Source organism: Lithobates pipiens, unplaced genomic scaffold (genome assembly GCF_037356315.1).
Source record: "Lithobates pipiens isolate NorthernLeopardFrog02 unplaced genomic scaffold, aLitPip1_a1.2 Scaffold_8, whole genome shotgun sequence".
Taxonomy (NCBI): domain Eukaryota; kingdom Metazoa; phylum Chordata; class Amphibia; order Anura; family Ranidae; genus Lithobates; species Lithobates pipiens.
In genome coordinates this window covers 472,483,134-472,503,599 of record NW_027507903.1, presented here as the reverse complement: position 1 = coordinate 472,503,599, position 20,466 = coordinate 472,483,134, and the positions used below count along the sequence as shown (strand labels likewise).

The window sequence follows — 20,466 nt, the reverse complement described above, 5'->3', positions numbered from 1 at the left end:
ATGTCACGGAGCTGCTGTCAGCGCTGTATGTCACGGAGCTGCTGTCAGCGCTGTATGTCACGGAGCTGCTGTCAGCGCTGTATGTCACGGTGCTGCTGTCAGCGCTGTATGTCACGGAGCTGCTGTCAGCGCTGTATGTCACGGAGCTGCTGTCAGCGCTGTATGTCACGGAGCTGCTGTCAGCGCTGTATGTCACGGAGCTGCTGTCAGCGCTGTATGTCACGGAGCTGCTGTCAGCGCTGTATGTCACGGTGCTGCTGTCAGCGCTGTATGTCACGGAGCTGCTGTCAGCGCTGTATGTCACGGAGCTGCTGTCAGTGCTGTATGTCACGGAGCTGCTGTCAGCGCTGTATGTCACGGAGCTGCTGTCAGCGCTGTATGTCACGGAGCTGCTGTCAGCGCTGTATGTCACGGTGCTGCTGTCAGCGCTGTATGTCACGGAGCTGCTGTCAGCGCTGTATGTCACGGAGCTGCTGTCAGCGCTGTATGTCACGGAGCTGCTGTCAGCGCTGTATGTCACGGAGCTGCTGTCAGCGCTGTATGTCACGGAGCTGCTGTCAGCGCTGTATGTCACGGTGCTGATGTCAGTGCTCTGTATTACGGTGCTGCTGTCAGTGCTCTGTATCTCCTGCACCCTCTTGTTTGCCTACCCTGGTCCCTGACCTTCCCTCTCCTCCATTGCCTTCATTAGCTCCATAGTCCTGAATTGTCAGAACAATTTCCCAAATAAAAAAAAAATGCTTGTAGTTATCGATCCCAAATTCACCTCATACATGTATTATGCTATTGTCCAGGTGGTGGGACTACGTGCTACCCCCTAATAATTACCCCGTGGCCGCAAATTCGACCTAAAGGTTTGCGAAATTCGCCTCCCATTGAAGTCAATGGAGCCCGCGGCGAACGGTCGTTTTCGCGAACGTTTGTGTCCGTTCGCGTTTCGCGTTCGCGAAACGTCCCGTCGGAAGTTCGTCCATCACTACTCCCTGGATAAAAGAAATAATCTTTTATACCTGGCAGGGCTGACAACTGTCTAGATGTATATGGAAAGTCCCTAAAGAATGGAGCCAAATAATTATGAGCGTTTTGTATCTCACATGACTCAGTACAGCCAATCTGCAATGACAAGCAATGCTTGCTTCATAAGATAAATGCATTATGACTCATAAAGCGACACTGTAGATGACTGTAGTGCTGCCATTGTGAGCATCATTAAAAAATATCTTCAAGCACTTGCCCCTTCCTGCCCAGGCCAGTTTTCAGCGCTGTCACACTTTGAATGATAATTGCGCGGCCATTCAACACTACCCAAATTTTTATCATTTTTTTTTTCACACAAATAGATCTTTCTTTTGCTAGTATTTAATCACCACTGGGTTTTTTTTATTTCTTGCTAAACAAATGAAAAAAGACCCAAAATTTAGAAAAAAACCCTGTTTTTTTTATATCTTTTTAAAATTTTGCAAGCAGGTAATTTTTCTCTTTTACTGATGTGAGCTGATGAGACTGCACTGATGGACACTAATAGGCAGCACTGATGGGTACTGATAGGCTGCACTGATGGGCACTGAGGAGGAGGAGTGCAGGCTGAGCCAGGCCATCTGCAGAATAAACTAATGGAAGTTAGATACAAATTATTTAAACCAACCAAGTAGTCCGATAAAGATAGAAAAGTGGTGACCATCCTTGTGTCTGCATGCCCTCAACAATCAGTGATGTTCACCATACATACCGATTTCGAAGCTCCCGTCAATAATGCCAGCCAGGGAGGAGGGGATTTCAAAGCGTTTCTCGATCTGGGTAATGGTACTTTTCAGATAACTGCCGGACAAGGCCTTGGCAAAGTAGACAAAGCACATGGCGGCCAGGAATATCTGCGGAGATGGATGCCAGTGAGTGCAAGCTGCAGGGACAACATGTGCGCAATTACTACGTCACATCAATGCAAAAAATGCATCAAAATGTTACTTTTACAACAAATTTTTCTACATTTATCCACCAGTCACTTCAAGCTGTACAGAAACTTTTGTGCACATAATGTGATTTTTTTAAACATATTCTTATCCACTGTAGAGATGGCGGACAGTGACAGACCCACCTTGAGTCCTTCACAACATCTCTTCTTCGCTGGCAGCCCTGGACACTGACACGTGGAGGACGGCCGTCCATAGGAAGAGCCTGAACACAACTGCGCACTCTCCCTGTGTGAGGGGTCCATGCCAGTTCTGAAGTCCAATGCCTGCTCCAATGACAGAAGATTATTATTATTATCATTATTATTATTATTATTATTATTAGCATACCTCCCAACTTTTTGAGATGGGAACGAGGGACACCTATTAGCAAAAGGCATAGGACATGCCCCCCTGCCACTCCCCCTTAAAGGAGAATTATACAAAAAAAAAAATGATTGGTTAACACCTCAAGTGCTTTTTTTTACCACTACTATTCCATTATATTGCCTTTTTAAATGCTGCATTTGGATAAAAGGTTTAGCACTTTTGAAAGATAAAAAGTGCAACTATATAGATCAGACCAAAATAAGGGACAAATGAGGAGGAAAGAGGGACAGAGGGACTTTGTTCCAGATCAGGGACAGTCCCTGAAAATCAGGGACAGTTGGGAGCTATGTTATTAACAATAATCTTATATTCAGAACCGTATTTAGACACCATGTTGTCCTAAGCACAGCAGAAATAAAATGTCCCAGGCACTGGCCCACAGATGCCATTTTATAGTAAATATATTCCTGAGATAAATATTATCATTATTACTAAAACTTCTTCAGTGAGGGCCATAATATAAAAAAAAAAAAACTTTGTTGCCTTTTGCTGGGCCAATCTAACATTCGATCCTAAAGAAAAAATAGCATTGCTGGATGATGTATTTTTTGTTTTTCTTGGGGGTTCCCCTTAAAATCCATACCAGACCTAAAGAGCCTAGTTTGAATTTTTGGGGGATCCCTAACTGACAGGCGAATGGTTGTTGACTGATGGATGAATGGTTGTGCTGGCTCCCTAAAAGCCAAGAGGAAGCTTGCACAGTTGGCATTGTACTGCTACCACTGCTAAATATTAAATATTTTTCTTCACACTGCAGCTGGAGATTCACTCAGCAAAGCACCCATTCATTCAGCCCCACGGGTTTCTTTATAGACTGTATACAGTGTTGGGGTCTCCTTCATATTATTTCCCTGCTGGCTAAATAGTCTTTAGTCTATAGACTATATTCTGTATTGGTAAATGTTAACTCTGATGGTCGATGTTTTTATGGCTATTTTCTCTTAGGAGGGAATATTACATTTGCCGGGTGAAAGGCAACAAAGAGACTATTACACTCATTCTACACCATTCTGGATATTATTCATTACGCTTACATTAATTTTGAGACATTTACAAAGCAAATCTTCTATAAATAAACCTCTAATGCCGCGTACACCTGATCAGATTTTCCGACAACAAAACTGTGGATTTTTGTTCGAAGGTTGTTGGCTCAAACTTGTCTTGCATACACACAGTCACACAAATGTTGGCCAAAAATTCCGAACGAGAGAACGTGGTGAGGTACGACGAGCCGAGAAAAAGGAAGTTCAATAGCCAGTGCGGCTCCTTTTGGTTGATTCAGAGCATGTGTGAACTTTTGTGCAACGGACTTGTGTACATACAATTGGACTTTCCAACAACAAGTTTTGTTGGCGGAAAATTTGAGAACCTGCTATCAAACATTTGTTGTCGGAAATTCCAAAAGCAAATATTAAATGGAGCATACACATGGTCGGACTTTCCGACAAAAAGCTTGCATCGAACATTTCCCACTGAAAATCCGGCCGTGTGTACGCAGCATAAGTTTCTATGGAGGTTTTATTTGTATAGACAGACCAAACAGTGTGTTATAAATTGGGACTGCATTTATTGCCCCCCCAACCTCCGACTCTCTTTCAGATCTTGGGTTGGATCATCTTTTCTTCTCTGACTTGCCTCAGGTAGATCCTCTGCTAAGACTATGATTAGGTTACCTAACCTTGACTGCATTTTATTAAACAGGAGCCTGGGAAGTTATTTTAAATAGAAGGGTCAAAATTTGAACCAGGCACCTAAGGCTCTCAATTTGGCACAAGATCACTCACACAGCAACTTTCTAATTGGGTAGAGATCACTGTGTGTGGGGGAGGGATAAGGAAACAGCTACTTTGGAGAGGTAAAACAAGGCTATGAAACAATTTATAAAGACCTCAATACCATCAGCCATAATCTAGCTGACTGGATACACAGACAGATACAAATCTTGCATGGAATCTGATGCACTATTTTTTTAGCAGCTAGGTGATAGAATATATAAGCTATCCTGAGAGGTTTACCGTGTACACATGAGCGGAATGCCCAACAGAAAAAGTCAGACGGAAATATTTCATCGTATATTCTGATCATGTGATCATGTGTATGCTTTCATCTAACTTTTTTTTTCTTCTGAAAATTCTGACGGACCTAGAAATGTTCTAAATATTTATGACAGAACCAATTCCTATCAGGATAACCGCTCGTCTGTATGCTGTTCCGACAGACCATAAATGACGCATGCGCTGAAGCAAGTACGAGACGGAAGCACTCGGTGTGGTAAAACTAGCATTCGTATTGGAACTAGCACATTCCTCACGCTGCTAATTCTGTGATCTTTTAATGCAGTGCATTCTTTTCTTCTTTATAATGCTAGAAGAATTAAGTTGTTTTGCTGCTCATATTCACACAGAGTTCTCACAAACTTATTTGTTGATTATTTATCCTGATCTCATGAATAATATTGTATTATTTAAAAGGCAGATCTCCATAATAATGTTTACGATTATTTTTTATAGTCATCTTTTATATTTTTTTATTTCATCAAGATTTATTTAGGATTAATTAAAAATTTCTTTTCTAGTGATGTCCATATAATTTATTTTTTTGTGTATCAAGTTACCACAATAACATTATTATCTTGTATTTTTTATTAACCTCAACAAGGTTGGTGTCCCTTGTTAATTTGACATTGTCTTTTTGAAATATACCTGCCTACTCACAAACAAACTGTAGAAAAACACATAGGCAAGTATTTTCTGAAAATAAAATATCCATTTATTCTGAGTAACAAAATAAAGAGGAAGGCAACGCTGGAGAAACTTTTGGAATTTGCAAAGCCTTTTGGCCCCCAGGGCACACATCATTTCTGTGGAAAAGAAAATTGGAAGCTTGAGGAGTCTATATAATTTTGAGCCCAATCTGATCCAGGAATCCCAGAGATTAGGACCAGTAGCAGATGACATATATGTCCCCAGGCTATGGTACTACACCAGCCTGTGTCTTCTGTCAGACCAGACTGAACCCAGGTCATCACTTTCTTCTCTTCGCTGCAGCCTTCCCTCCATGCTTCCCTACAGCCTTCCTTGGAGGTTGTGGCTCTGGTGGTGGACTTGTAGGAGGAGGAGGATGGTCTTGCTCATATATGTAGCTGTTCTCAGTCAGCTGGCCCCTCAACCCTTCTGAAGGGCCTCAAAAATAATTCCCTCACAGATGAGGCATTGGCCCTTCTTCAATTCTAGCAACCTGGTGGCTAGATAGCAGTCATAGGCTTCTTCGGGGTTGGGGGGGCTCCTGAGGACATCGCTTGCTTCCCTAATGAAGCCCAGTGCTGCCTCCTTTGTCATCGCCCCCTTCCTGGGCCTTTTGTGGTAAGGCAGAGGGGAGGCACCTGGGATTGGGTGAGGCTCCTACTGGGCCTAGCCACCTCCTGGCTGCCACTGGGCACGGCCTCCTCCTAGCTGACACTGGGCCCGCCCACCTCCTGGCTGACACTGGGCACGGCCTCCTCCTATAAAAAAGGAACATAGTTTTAGTTTTTGCTTCATCAATCACACACAATTTTGAGCTCATGACTTGCAAATTTAGTGCAAATTTAATGTTAATAAATAGAAAAGACTATCATTCTGACCCCAGCATTTTTCAAGCAGGTCACAAACATTTTTTGGCCACTACTGTCAATTGATATGTATAGATCATTTTTTGGATAAAATCATTAATTTGTAATAAATTAACATAGTTAACATCATTAATATTAGGACAATAAATATGTCTAAAAATAATATCCCTGGCTCCAGCTGGGTGCATCCACTTCTTCCAGGATGGAAGGCCCAGGTTGTTCCTTGTCAGTCTCTGCTGGGGTTGAGGGAAGGATGGAGGTAAGGCTGCAGGGAAGGGTCGAAAGTGATTCCTGGCTTCAGTCTGGTTGTCCAGAAACCGCAGTTTGTTGAAGTACCACAGCCTGGGGATATACACATTCTCTGCTGATGCTCCTGATCAGAGTGATTTCTGGATCTTATTATGCTCCTTCTTATACATGTTCCTCAAGATCCCAATTTTCTTTTCCAAGAACTGGATGGTTGCATCTGGGACCTGAGTCTTCACAAACTCCAGAAATTTCTCCAGAGTTGACTTCCTAGCTTGTTTATTATAATATAAACTGTGTTTCACCTCCCACAAATTCCTCATCTCCTTGTACTTGTCAATGAAACTGGCCATAAATTCTGGGTCCTTAAAGTGATTCATATTTTCTGTAAAGACAATACACAAGACAAAAACACTAATGTCAGCCTAAACTCTCATAATCTTATCTCAATATAGGGCTCAATCTTGAAGCAGTATAGGCCACTGATTAACTTAACTCAAAGTTAAGATTTTACCTTCGTTAGAACGTTCGTCCTCCTTCCTCAGCACAACGATCGTGCGTACGACACACGCGTATACTTTTTATATACCTTCCGCATGTGTTGCCTGCCCCTGACGTTCTTTTAGTGTATTCCCCACCCCTTCTCTTCGGCACGCAGTAGGAGCGACATGGCAGAGACACAGAAGTTGTCTGTTATTGATTGGAGTAACGAGGAGGAGGAAAGCCCAGAGGCCAAAACATCCCGATCCTGGAGGCGGTGATTTAAGGCTACAAATATGTCCTTTTTTGAGATGCTGGACATCTTGAGGAGAAACGACTATGATGGCAAGAATGTACCGTAGACCAACCTGAATTTCAGAAAGGCCAAAATTATGACGAAAGTTGTGAAGAATCTGCATACAAATTTTGGGGTACAACGAACAAAGGAGCAAATAAGGAAATGCTGGTCAGACCTGAAACTGAGGGAGCTGGATCAGTATAGGAGGATTAAGGGAGTGCTTAGAAAAAGTAAGTAGTTGTGTGTTATGATTCTTTATTATTACTTGCATGTTGCGCCATGTGATTTTCTTTACTGTAGGACGTTTTAAAATGGCAAGTTTCAGGTTAGTGGGCACAGTAATTGATCATAGGAAACATTTTTCGCTCATTAAATGTTTTGGGCAGATACAGGTTAAATACATTTGGTCATGCCTAAATATCTGTGTACTAAAGTATACCCTTTGTTTCCTTCTCATAGGGGACCAAAGATTCAGAGGACACCAGGAACCCCCCCACCTGAGAAAGAAGGGGAACGCCAAACACCACACCCCGAGGATCTGGTGGAAGGAGAGGTGGAGGAACTTGGCGAAATTGTCATAACAGGTGAGTGTCTGACACCCCAGCTTCAGGTAATATATGTATGCCTGCATATTTATAAGACATGATATGGAATTGTGAAATCGACATCATAAGAAACAAATGAAATTTTATGGAGCAACAAATGAAAAACATGAGTGATGTTTTGGGGAGAATTTAAAAGATCTTCAAAATACAACCATTTGTCAATTGTTGTTGTCTTATTAAAAACACTTTTTTTTAGGAATTAGTAAAAGCCAAATTATGAAGATGCACACAGTGTGTCAACATGTGCTATCTGCCATCAGGGGATTTCAATGTATGCATTTGGTGGGTACAACCCCTTCCTCCCAAATGAAGTAGATGAGAGGAAGGGGTTGCACCCCCCAAAACACGTCCATTGATCCCCCGTGATGGGAGATAGCACATGTTGACATTAGGCATGGGATCAGGAGAGAAATCCCCAATTTGTGTGCATCTTTAAAATTTGGCTTTTACAGGGCTGACATCACCCCATCTGATGAAGTCAATATCAAGAGACTTTGGACACTAGAATGCCTGATATTGCCTTCTGTTTTCTACATTGAACTTTGTAAGTTCCAGAGGTTTGTATGCTATGTTATTAAACATGCCTCTTTACAACAGAAAAAAAATAGTTTTTCCAAAAAAACAAAAATTGTTGTCAACAATAATTTAATAACGCACATGTGTGAATGTGCACACAGTAAAAAATGTGCTAATCAACAATGTGTGGCTTCTTCTTTCAATGCTCAGTACCAGTTTTTTAGGGAAATTTAATTTTACAGTGACAATGGGCCTTATTTATTAACCACTTGCTTACAGGGCACTTAAACACCTTCCTGCCCAGACCAATTTTCAGCTTTCGGTGCTCTCACAATTTGAATGACAATTACTCAGTCATGCAACACTGTACCCAAATGAATTTTTTGTCCTTTTTTTCCCACAAATAGAGCTTTCTTTTGGTGGTATTTGATCACCTCTGGGGTTTTTATTTTTTGCGCTATAAATGAAAAAAGACCAAAAATTTGGAAAAAAAACGCATATTTCTTTGTTTCTGTGACAGAATTATGCAAATTATTAATTTTTCTTCATAAATTTTGGTCACAATTTATACTGCTACATGTCTTTGGTAAAAATAACCCAAATTAGTGGATATTATTTGGTCTTTGTGAAAGTTAGAGAGTCTACAAGCTGTGGTGCGAATCGCACAAAATTGATCACATCTGATGTACTGGTGGCCGATCTCGCTTCTTGTGACCCGAACAAGCCAGGAAAGTACAAATACCCCCCAAATGACCCCTTTTTGGAAAGTAGACATTCCAAGGTATTTAGTAAGAGGTATAGTGAGCTTTTTGATGTTGTCATTTTTTTCCCACAATTCTTTGCAAAATTAAGATTTTTCATTTTTTTTTTTTTCTCCACAAAATTGTCATTGTAATAGGTTATTTCTCTCACGTGGCATGTGTATACCACAAATGACACCCCCCAAGAAATTCTGCTACTCCTCCTGAGTATTACAATACCACATGTGTGGGACTTTTTCACAGCCTGGCCACATAGAGAGGCCCAACATGCAGGTAGCGCCATCATGTGTTCTAGGAACATAAGTTACACATCTAACTTGTTGACTATTTATTACACTTTTGAAGCACCAGGACAATGACACGTGACACTGATGACAGATGGCACTGATACGTGGCAATGATGACAGGTGGCACTGATGACAGATGGCACTAATATGTGGCACTGATGACAGATGGCACTAATATGTGGCACTGATGACGCGTGGCACTTATACGTGGCACTGATGACACGTGGCACTAATACGTGGCACTGATGACACGTGGCACTGAAACGTGGCACCGATGACAGATGGCACTAATACGTGGCACTAATATGTGCCGCCGATGACAAATGGCACTAATACATGGCACCGATGACGCGTGACACTGATGACAGATGGCACTGATAAGTGGCATTGATGACACGTGACACTGACAACAGATGGCACGTGACACTGACAGGTGGCACTGATGACAAATGGCACTGATACGTGGCACTGATGACAGATGGCACTATGTGGCACTGATGACACGTGGCACTGACGGCAGGTGGCACTGGGGGCAGGTGGCACTGGGGGCAGGTGGCACTGACGGCAGGTGGCACTGGGGTGGATGGCACTGGGGGCAGGTAGCACTGGGGTGGATGGCACTGGGGGCAGGTAGCACTGGGGTGGATGGCACTAGGGGCAGGTAGCACTGGGGTGGATGGCACTAGGGGCAGGTAGCACTGGGGTGGATGGCACTGGGGGCAGGTAGCACTGGGGTGGATGGCACTGGGGGCAGGTAGCACTGGGGTGGATGGCACTGGGGCAGATGGCACTGCTGGGGGCGGATGGCACTGCTGGGGGCGGATGGCACTGCTGGGGGCGGATGGCACTTTTTATTTCATTTTTTTAATTTATTTTTTTTCCACAATCAGAACGGCTGCCGCTGCAGCCGTTCATCTCTCCCCTCTCGCACTGTCTGTGCGAGGAAGGAGAGCGGCGCTGCGAGATGATCTCATATGTTTACATATGAGATCATCTCCCATTGGACACGCCGATCACGCTGTAAACGGCCGCTGTGATTGGCCGTTTACAGCGATCTGTGTTTGCCTGTCCCCGGGGGACACGGCGAACACAGAACTTCCGCGATGCGCGCCCGCGGCGGCGCGCATTGCGGAAGTAAACATCAGGCCGTCCAGGGACGACCGCCCGGACGAACGCGCCTGCTCTACGGCCGTCATTCGGCTATAGGGCGGGCGCGAGGAGGTTAAAGGAAAATCCACTTGGCACTGCAAGTACACTAGGAGAACCTAGGATACAGCCAAAAACAAACACAAGTAATAAAGAAAAATCAAGATTTTATCAGATTTTTTTTATTAAAATTTTTTTTAGACATTGTCTGGCATAGCAATGGCCCCCCTACCCATAAATAAATTTACATATTTCTCCCGAACTTCATGGGCACTTTGGAGGGCCAAGCCAGGACGGCCAGTATCCAGGCCCGTCAGGGGATTCTCTGTAATAAATCTGGCCTCAGGCCCAACTGAGGCTATATAATTTGGGGAGTTTCTTTCTTAAATAATTGTGCAGTATGCAGCAGCATAGGATGATATGGTTGATTTTGTAGTCCGCCATATGGATTGCTGCCAGAAACAGGATGAACCGGCTGGCCATTATCCCAAAGGTATTCTCAACTTCTCGTTCTGGCCAGCCAGTAGTTAAAACCCCCCCTCTCCGGGGTGGGGGGTCCTTTGGGGGATCGGTCTCATCAGATGCTCACCCAGACCGAAGGCTTCATCTGCAATAAAGGGGAGTCCTTCCACATTATCCGCATCAGGTGGCAATGCCAGGTCACCAGTCTGGACCAGTCTGGAGATGTCTTGGCGAAGACTCCTCCATCCGGCCATTCTTCACCACGTCCACATAGAGGAGCTCGTATTGTGCCGACACCACCACTATTAACACTACACTATTAAACTCCTTATAGTTATCCCCTCCTTTCAAACTGGAAGTAATGTTTAAATTATTAGCGTTCTGCCTAGATAAGCCAGCTGTTCCATGGATTGTAGCAGGCGATTTCAATGAAACGATGGACTGGCATATGGACAGATTTCCTATACCAGTGGGGGCTAGAATGGGGCGTTTGCAGGGGTTGGTCTCCGAAATGGGACTAAGTGATCTATGGCGTATAGGTCATCCTCAGGCAAGACAGTATTCTTGCTTCTCGAGTACCTATTGCACATTATCAAGAATCGATATGGTGTTGGGGAATAGTGAAGCTGCGGAGGTAGTACAGGATATAGAATATGGGGCAAGAGGGGTCTCAGACCATTCCCCTCTGTCCATGACAGTGCGCTTGGATGCTAGAACAGGTGTTAGGGAGTGGAGGATAAACCCGGGTTGGTTGGTACTAATGGGGGGCTTAAGTCCCTCTCAGGATAAGTTAGGGGAATTCTTGCAAATAAATAGGGGCTCAGCCTCTCTTGATATAGTCTGGGATGCCCTAAAAGCCTACATCAGGGGCACATTAATACAACAAGTTGCAATAATCAAGAAGAAAGCCCGTGAACAGGATCTAGCAATAAGACATAAAGTTATCCAGGCGGAGCAAGCATACATAGAAGCCCCATCAACTGTAAGCCAGCAGGAATGGCTGGCTAGTCAACAAGTCTATAAAATGGCTCTTTTGAAAAAAGCAGAGAATAGGCGGTTATTTCAGCGCCAGCACTACTTTGGCGAAGGAGAGAGGGTGGGTAGAGCCCTCTCCCTTTTGGTTCAAACTAATGGTGCGCCAACAGTAGCCCAGGTAATTAAGACCCCAAACGGCGATCTAGTTTCCAGTCCCCCTGCGATCATGAGGGTACTTCAAGATTATTATAAGAAATTATATAAATCCACCAATCAGGGACGAGATAATTTAGCTACTGACTTCTTACTTCAGACAGAAATCCCAACATTGTCGATGGAGGACAAACTATCCCTCGAGTCACCGCTTACTCTGGAGGAGTTAAAAAATGCTGTAGCTGCAATGCCTAATGATAAATCTCCAGGGCCAGATGGCTTACCAGTAGAAATTTACAAACGCTATGGGGAGGTGCTATTGCCGGAACTATTGGCGACACTGAATTATGCATTAGAGAGGGGGGAACTGCCTGCTTCGATGTTAGAGGCCAATATCATTTTAACTCTGAAGGAGGGTAAGGACCCCCAGGAAGTTCCATCATATCGGCCGATATCCCTGTTATGCTCGGATATTAAAATACTAGCCAAGGCGCTAGCAACTCGGTTAAACATGTATATCCACAAATTAATACACCCTGACCAATCGGGATTTATCCCAGGTAGGTCAACTAGCGTTAACATCAGAAGAGTCTTTCTTAATATTCAAATACCCAGAGATAATGAGGGACTGGGAGCTATTCTGGCATTAGATGCCACCAAGGCCTTCGATAGCCTGGAATGGGGCTATCTGTGGAAGGTGTTAGAGAGGTTTGGTTTTGGCCCCTTGTTCATCCAGTGGGTTAAACTATTATACAATGGGCCTAGGGCCAAAATCAAGATGGGTACCGAATTTTCTGAAACATTCCAGCTAGAGAGAGGTACAAGACAGGGGTGCCCGCTGTCGCCTCTCTTATTTGTACTGGCCATGGAGCCCCTGGCGATTTTAGTAAGATCTTGCCCTGATATTCAGGGCTTCCGTCGGGGTAGGGTAGAAGAAAAAATTGCTTTATTCGCTGACGACGTCCTGTTTTTTATTGGTAATGTTGATTCTACCCTGAATAGAGTGGTCCAGCTGATGGGCGAGTTTGGCCAACAATCTGGTCTAGAGATCAACTGGGGCAAATCAGCCCTTTTGCCATTACCCAGACCCGGAGATCAGGAGGGGCTGCCAGGGATAGTAGGCCTGGAGACGGTGACCAAACTGAAATACCTGGGTATCTGGATATCTGGTGATGTAAACCAATATTCCAACGAAAATTTGGCACCATTACTGCTGAAAATGAAGACTAAACTGAATAGATGGTGCGGCCTCCCTCTCTCAGTGGCAGGACGCTGCAGCCTAGTAAAAATGCTCTGGCAGCCTCAAATACTCTATATTTTACATAACTCCCCAACCTGGATTAACCAGAAATGGTTCCAAGCCATAGATTCGCTTATCCGGGACTTAATTTGGAAAAAGAGGCACGCCCGGATAGGGCTACGCACGCTGCAGCTCCCCACTATGGAGGGAGGGTTGGCCATTCCCCATCCGGGGACATACTTCCTGGCTGCCCAACTCCAACATTTGGTAGGGGCGGGGCTCCAAGAAGGGGGGTCTATAAATCATAAATTGATGTTGTTGGGAACACCCCATAAATTAGTACCTGAAGCTCTAGAGGCTAATTCATTCATCTATAGCTGCCCTACTATTGCTTTGATGAAGAAAGTATGGTGGCAAGCAAAGCAAAAACTGGGCTATGTGGGAGTAACTGCTTATACCCCCCTATGGCAGAATCGCCATTTGGGCGAATTAAACAAGATAGACAGATCTCTGGAATGGGATAGGCAGGGGATTAATAGATTGGTTCATCTTTACGATGGGAACACAATGAAGCCCTTTGAAGCGATTAGGCAGGAATTCAATGTCTCTAACAGGACGTTTTATAAATATCTACAGCTGAGACATGGAATTCAGGCTCAATACGGGACACTTGACATCGTGCGTACCAAAATCCCCCAGCTCCAAGGTCTTTTGGACCGTAGCCAAGTAAAAGGCCAGATCTCGCGGTTATATATAAAGCTAAGAAGTAGAGTCCTGAAAGGTGAAGGCCCAGCTAAAAGTAGGCAGGGCTGGATAGGTGATGTAGGTCCGATATCCCAAGAACAATGGGCCAAGACGCTCGAACAGGGGCATTTGGCCTCTATATCCCCAGCCCAACGCGTGTCCCACTTGTTCCTTATATATAGGGTATATTATACCCCCCAAAAACTGTGGAAAATGGGTAGGAAACCTAGTGATGAATGCCCTAGGTGTGGGGCTCCGGGAGATCTTTTCCATATGGTATGGAAATGCCCAAAACTATATAGCTATTGGCTAGAAATAGTGCTAAAAATAAACAAGGTTTTTAAGACCACCCTGAGACCCACGGCTAGGGCTTGCTTGCTGGGAATATTTGAAGAGGTTAGAATCCCTCCACTGATTAAGCCATCTATCTTGAGGTGCTTATATCAGGCCAGACGGCTGATAGCACTAAACTGGCAAACTAAAAGTCCCCCGGAAATTGAACAGTGGGCCAACGCAATTAACTCCATGGTATGGTGCGAGAGAGCTATGTTCATAAAATTAAAGAATTTGGGAAAATTCGGGATACTATGGAACCCCTGGCTGATAGACATGGGTTTCCCTCCGGAGTGAGTCTGTTTCTGAGGTGAACTGGGGCCCGTCTGGTTTGAGGGGGGGGGGGGAGTGGCTTCCCCCCCTCCCCCCCCCCGGGTGGTCCTCCATATGGGGGGTCGGCGGGGGGGCGGAGTAGCCTTTTTTCCCTTCCTTTCTTTTTTTTCTTTTCTCTTTTTTTTTCTCTTTTGCCCATTTGAATATGGTTGAGTGATCATGCTCCAGGCGACCGGTGTCGGCATTGCGCGCTCGAGGTAGGCTGGGGGGTGGGGTGGGAGGGGCGGGGGGGAGGGAGGGTGGTAAAATGTATATTGATGCTGACAATAATGAGCAAGTGGGCTATATTTTTATTTCTGTAATATTCAGCCTGCTTTGTAAGCTGCTATGTATAACCTACAATATTGCTGTATATATTTGGAAAATTATTAATAAAAATTTATTAAGTATAAAAACTCCTTATAGTTATAATATTAAGACCCCAAATGGGGTGGTGGCTGGATGTGCTTCCCATCTATAGCCCCTCCACAGTTGGGAAAGTGCCAACGGTCGACAAAATGGGAGGCCACAGTCTTCCATTCCTGTGGCGCTGAAGGAAACTGTGGAGTCAAACAAGAAAAAAATATATAAGTACTTTTGCACATAACATTGCAAGCAAATAAAAAAAAAAAAAACATTCTTGCACAACATCAGTATAACATTTATTTTAAGGAGTATTTAAAGACAAAAATATAAGGCCCACTTATCAGATTCCTCACCCCCTCTGATGGCCCATTGATAACATTTTAGGGGGGGAGGCAGGGTTTGAGGTGACTTTGGGAGCCAAAAATAAGAAAGCCTCTAGCACTCTGCCTAAATTTAAGGACACACATAACATTTGTACACATTTTAGGGGGTGTTTTTTGGGTAAAGCACTAAAATGAAGGTGACAAAATACACTGTTAAGGGACTAGGCTATAGGTGTATATTGGCTCAGGATAGCATGCTGGGGAGGTTAGTGAAGGCAAATATGCACGTAGGCCAAAAAAGGAGCATTAAAAGCTTACAGCATGCATGGGGATAAAGGGGACATTCACAGCATATTACAATCATGGTAATTAGAGAATGATGAAAGAAATACTATACATTAGCAAACATTAAATACATATAATGTGATGTTAAAGGATACAACTTACCTTAATATAGTTCTTCTGCAAGACCTGAATGATGGCAGAACAGGTCTCTGGAATAATGATCCCCAGAGCCTGGGGGGAGATGCCTGTAGAGAACCCAGTCGCCAAGTACAGCAAGGTGTCGACTAGCCTCTGCTCGGGAGTGATGGCTTGCTGCATGCAGGTATCCTACCTGCTGATATAAGGGGTCAGCAAAGCCAGCAGACGGTGATAAATGGGGTCCGTCATCCGGAGAAAGTTCCTGAAATCATCAGGATTATTCTCCTGGATCTCACGCAGCAGAGGCATGTGTGATAATTGGTCACGCTGGAGTAACCAATTCTTGGTCCATGAACTCCTCCTTGCCCTGTTCATGGACTGGACTTGGGTCAAAGTATAAACCCTAACACCAAGCCCCCACACAACACGAACTGTACAACAAGTGCGTACCTGCAACATGGCTTCAAAACGGTCAGCTGGTCAGAACGAACTTAACAGAACGCACTGAAGGACAGCAAGGCCTGTGAAGAGCGAGCTGAAAATCAGCAACGAGCAGACAAGAACGCACTGAAAAACAGATACGAACTGACTGCACGCACTGAAGACCAGATACAAACCCACAATCACAAAATGAACAGTAGCAAAACAATCTAAAAAAGCTGGAGTCTGAAAACCGTCTTTAAAGAGGGAGTCCGCCGGGAGTCCGCGTTTTTTTTTTTTTTTTAAAGCCAGCAGCTACAAATACTGCAGCTGCTGACTTTTAAAATAGTGACACTTACCTGTCCAGCGCGCCCACGATGTCGGCACCCGAAGCCAATCTCTAGATCGTCTCTCGGGTGCTGCCGCCGCCATCTTGGGTATGGGAATCAGGAAATGGAGCCTTTCTGCTTCATTTCCCGGTTCCCTACTGCGCATGCGCGAGTCGCGCTGCGCAATAAGGATGGACCCGTTGCCTCTGGGATCTGTGTGTTTCCCAGCAGGCAGCGGGGGACTTTCGGAAAGGGGCGTAATCTATGCCCCTTTCCGCAGAGAGCTATCCCGGAAGTGGGTGCAGATACCTGTACTGTACAGGTACCTGCACCCCCCTCCCCCCTGAAAGGTGCCAATTGTGGCGCCGGAGGGGGGGAGGAATCCAATGAGAGGAAGGTCCACTTTAGGGTGGACCTCCGCTTTAACCAAACTTCTACTAACACGAGATTAGCAGAAGGAGCCCAAAGGGTGGCACAGTGGCTATTGAACTTCCTTTTTATAGTCCCGTCGTACCTGCTGTACGTCACCACGTTCTTGATGATTGGACTTTGGTGTGATCGTGTGTACGCAAGACAGTTTCACGGAATTCCGTCTGAAAAACTTTCAGAGTTTATTCCGATGGGAAAACCGGTCGTACAGGGCATTAGTATCCTTGCATCACCTCTTGCAGCCACCACTGTCAGTAAATATCAAAGCATCGTATGTCCCTGGAAATTGACCAGCATGCATTGGCAAATCATCATGAAAAGAAAAAACAAATGGAACAACCTTAATCAGCATTCACACTAATATCCACGTAGGTGACACCACCTGCAATTTGTCAGCCGACAGTCTACTAGGCAACCATACACACACGCTGGCATTGAGATCTTTCTATCATTATGGCAGATACGATAGCTTCCACACTTGATTGACTGTCTTGTTCTCTGTAAACTATCCACTGCAATTACAGAAAGCTTGATGGTGCAGCCACTACAAAGCAATCTCATACAGATTAGCAGAAAGTTTACAACCAAGCATCCAGGCACTAGTAATATACTGCAACCATCTCTTTGAGAGTTATGAATACTTAGCTTGGTATACAAAAGGACACGTATTGGTTTTTAATATTTTCCATCCCTAGGCAGGCAGTACATAAAAATCTATAAAATCTACAAGAACCATAATTTCATTCTGAGATATTGGCTGTTTGCTATAAACTAAAACTGGGAGGAAAACCTACGTTAAATTTCCCATTTGGGTTGTATGTTTTGTCTTGTTGGTGGGGGGTACACCAAGGAAATCCAGTAACAGAACAAGCTGTTCAGAACAAGTTCCAGACCAAATAAAATGCAGATTTTTAAGCTACTTTATTTATAGTGTTACCCCGTCAGGTGTGAGGAAGGTTCTTCCCACTGAAGTGGCCATAAATTATATGAAACAACCAGTTCTGGGTTGAAGTTAGCATTTCCAAACACAACAAGATGCTTGCAGAAAGTGTCCATTTAGCTTTTAGTTGGTCCCTAGGTTATTCCTATGAGGCCCAGACATGCAATTTGGTATCTGAATGCAGCTCATAGCTTGTACTATCAAAGTAAAAACTCTCAGCTCGGATGGTGTTGTGCCCAGCGTAATGATTTCAGACAATATAATGCCCCAATGTAGAATGACTTCCCCCTCCCTTCTGACCCACAATTGTCAAGTCTGGAGGATTCCACTGATGACCTGCCACCCCAAGTAAGTGACAGTTGTCCACAGTTATCTATAAACACAAGCCTACTGGGTCTTGTTAGAGAGCCTGTAGGGGGTTCTAATTCCTTCGATCCCCAGGCAAATTTAGATTCAAAATGATCAACATTTTCCATGCATTACTCCTTGGTTGAATTATGAGCATATCTGTAATGCTATTATCCCCCCTTTCTATATTTAATGTTACACACCCATAGCTGAAAAGTCCCTTCACTCCATCAATCAACCTGAATTTTTTTTTTAACTCTCAGGGACTTACCTTCTATGCCCATTATGTGAGGTTTCCATTATCAATGTACTTACCGTAGTTCCTGGCTCTTCTCAACTGCTGTTCCCATTATGAGGGGTTCCCAGCATACCTACACAGAGTTTCCCAGACTGTACACTTGCTGTGCCTATCAAGTGGGGTTTCTGCCATCTCTTTGCTGATTTTCCTGGGTCTGCACACCTGCCATGCACATCATGAGGGTTCCTCACCATCCCTATGTTAAGTTTCCCAGACTGTATGCATGCTGTGCTTATTATGCTGGGTGCCCACCATCCCTGCACTGAGTTTTTCTTCTCCTTTTTTTTTTTTTTTTTTATTAAACAGTGTGGTTTATCTCAACCATTTGTGACATTTGTTCTTGCCACACTGGGAATTTGAGCTTAACAATCTATTTAACAAAGTTTGAATATGTGCCCATTATGAGGGGTTCCCAGCATCACTGCACTGAATTCCCAGCTTTGAACAACTGCTGTGCCCTGTGCTGAGTTCCTAGGTCTGCACACCTAGAGTGCCCATTCTGAGGGGCTCACACCATCCTTGTATAGAGTTAGCAGGCCTGCACAGCTGCAGTACCTATTTCCACGGGCTCCCACAATCCCTGTGATAAGTTCCTGGCTCTGCACATTTGCTGTGTCCATTATTAGGGGTTTCCACTATCACTGCACTGACTTTCCAGCGTTGTACACCTGCTGTGCCTATTATTATGAAGGGGGTCACATTATCCCTGTGCCATGTCTTTGAGTCTGCACACCTGCTCTGCCCATTATAAAGGGGTTCCCACCATCCCTATGCTGAGTTTCTCAGACTGTATGCCTGCTGTGCCCATTATGCTGGGTGCCCACCATCCCTGCATAATGAGTTTTTGGTCTGCTCAACTTTTATATAAAAACCAACAAAAAGAAAAGTACATGGGGCACAACCCTAGAGCAATTAATTTATATACCCAATAAATAATAATGCTTAATGCACTAGAGGTGTGCCCGATGTCTTTTTCTTTTTTACAGAGTGTGGTTTTCCCCAACCATTTGTGACACCATTTTCTTGCCACACTGGGAATTAGAGCTTAACAATCTATTCAACAAAGGTTGAATATATGCCCATTATGAGGGGTTCCCACCATCCCTGTGCTGAATTACCAGCTTTAAACGCCTGCTGTGCCCAATATAAGGGCTTCCACATCCCAGAGTTCACAGGCCGGCACATTTGCTGTTCCCACTATGAAGGGTTTCCATCATCCCTGTGCTGTGTCTTGGGTCTGCACACCTGCTGCACCCATTATGAGGGGTTTTCACCATCCCTGTACTGAGTTCCCAGCTCTACTTACCTGCTGTGCCAACTATCAGGGGCTCCCATCATCCATGTACTGAGTTCCCAGGTCTGCACACCTGCTGAGCCCATTATGAGATATTCTCACAATACTTAAACTGATTTGCTAGGTCTGTGCACCTGCTATGCCAATTATGAGGGGTTTCTACCATCCCTGTACTGGGTTTTACATTTAGGGGAATGTTACACAATGGGGACAGTAAGGTTGGCTGGAACTCCCCAAAGTAGGAAGGATCACCCACAATTCCAAGCTTGTGGGGAACAGAGCCAGGAACTATGGTGGGAAAATTTCACTACTGTAATCCCCAAGATATATAAGTATCCAGCAGAATCATGTAACTGAAATACTACATTTAGGTGGACCCTCCCCTGGTTACCAAAGTACACATTTTTGTGTCATTGCAGATTTCAGTGCTACTCACAGATCTTCCTGCGCTTACCTGTATAAGGAGCGTGGCGGAGGTCTGCCAGCACCAGGGATAAGTATGGTGGGGTCAGATGTGGAGCTCACGCCTTATATCCATGTGGCCGAAGCTGTTGATCCCAGAATAATTGCAGCTTTCTCTCCCAATGAAAAGGAAACATTTCTGACATTCCGCTCTGACGTGCGACTCCCCTCCGAGAGCATTCTCTGAAAACTTGAGTACAACTCCACTCTGGGTACATGTGACACAATAGTGTGACGTAACCTGACTGCTCGCTATCGTGATGGGAACACGTGACTGGGGAATTAATGGGCAACATTTGGAAGATTAATGGGAGATTTGGGTCACTT

General features: G+C 44.5%; 1 protein-coding gene across 4 annotated transcripts in view; it reads right to left on the bottom strand.

Moving 5' to 3' along the window:
- Positions 1-20,243, bottom strand: part of SLCO1C1 (solute carrier organic anion transporter family member 1C1) — an 80,823-nt gene extending 60,580 nt beyond the window's left edge. For 2 of the 4 annotated variants that reach the window (XM_077468670.1, XM_077468672.1), the window contains exons 1-3: positions 20,132-20,243; positions 2,096-2,236; positions 1,730-1,871 (exon numbers count right to left, since the gene is read on the bottom strand). In XM_077468670.1, the coding sequence (XP_077324796.1) occupies positions 1,730-1,871; positions 2,096-2,215 (262 nt within the window). In that variant the 5' untranslated portion in view covers positions 2,216-2,236; positions 20,132-20,243. Of the gene's footprint in view, positions 1-1,729; positions 1,901-2,095; positions 2,237-20,131 lie in introns of those variants that run through there. The other 2 variants (XM_077468669.1, XM_077468671.1) reach the window with 2 other exon arrangements.
- Positions 20,244-20,466: the final 223 nt, after the last annotated feature.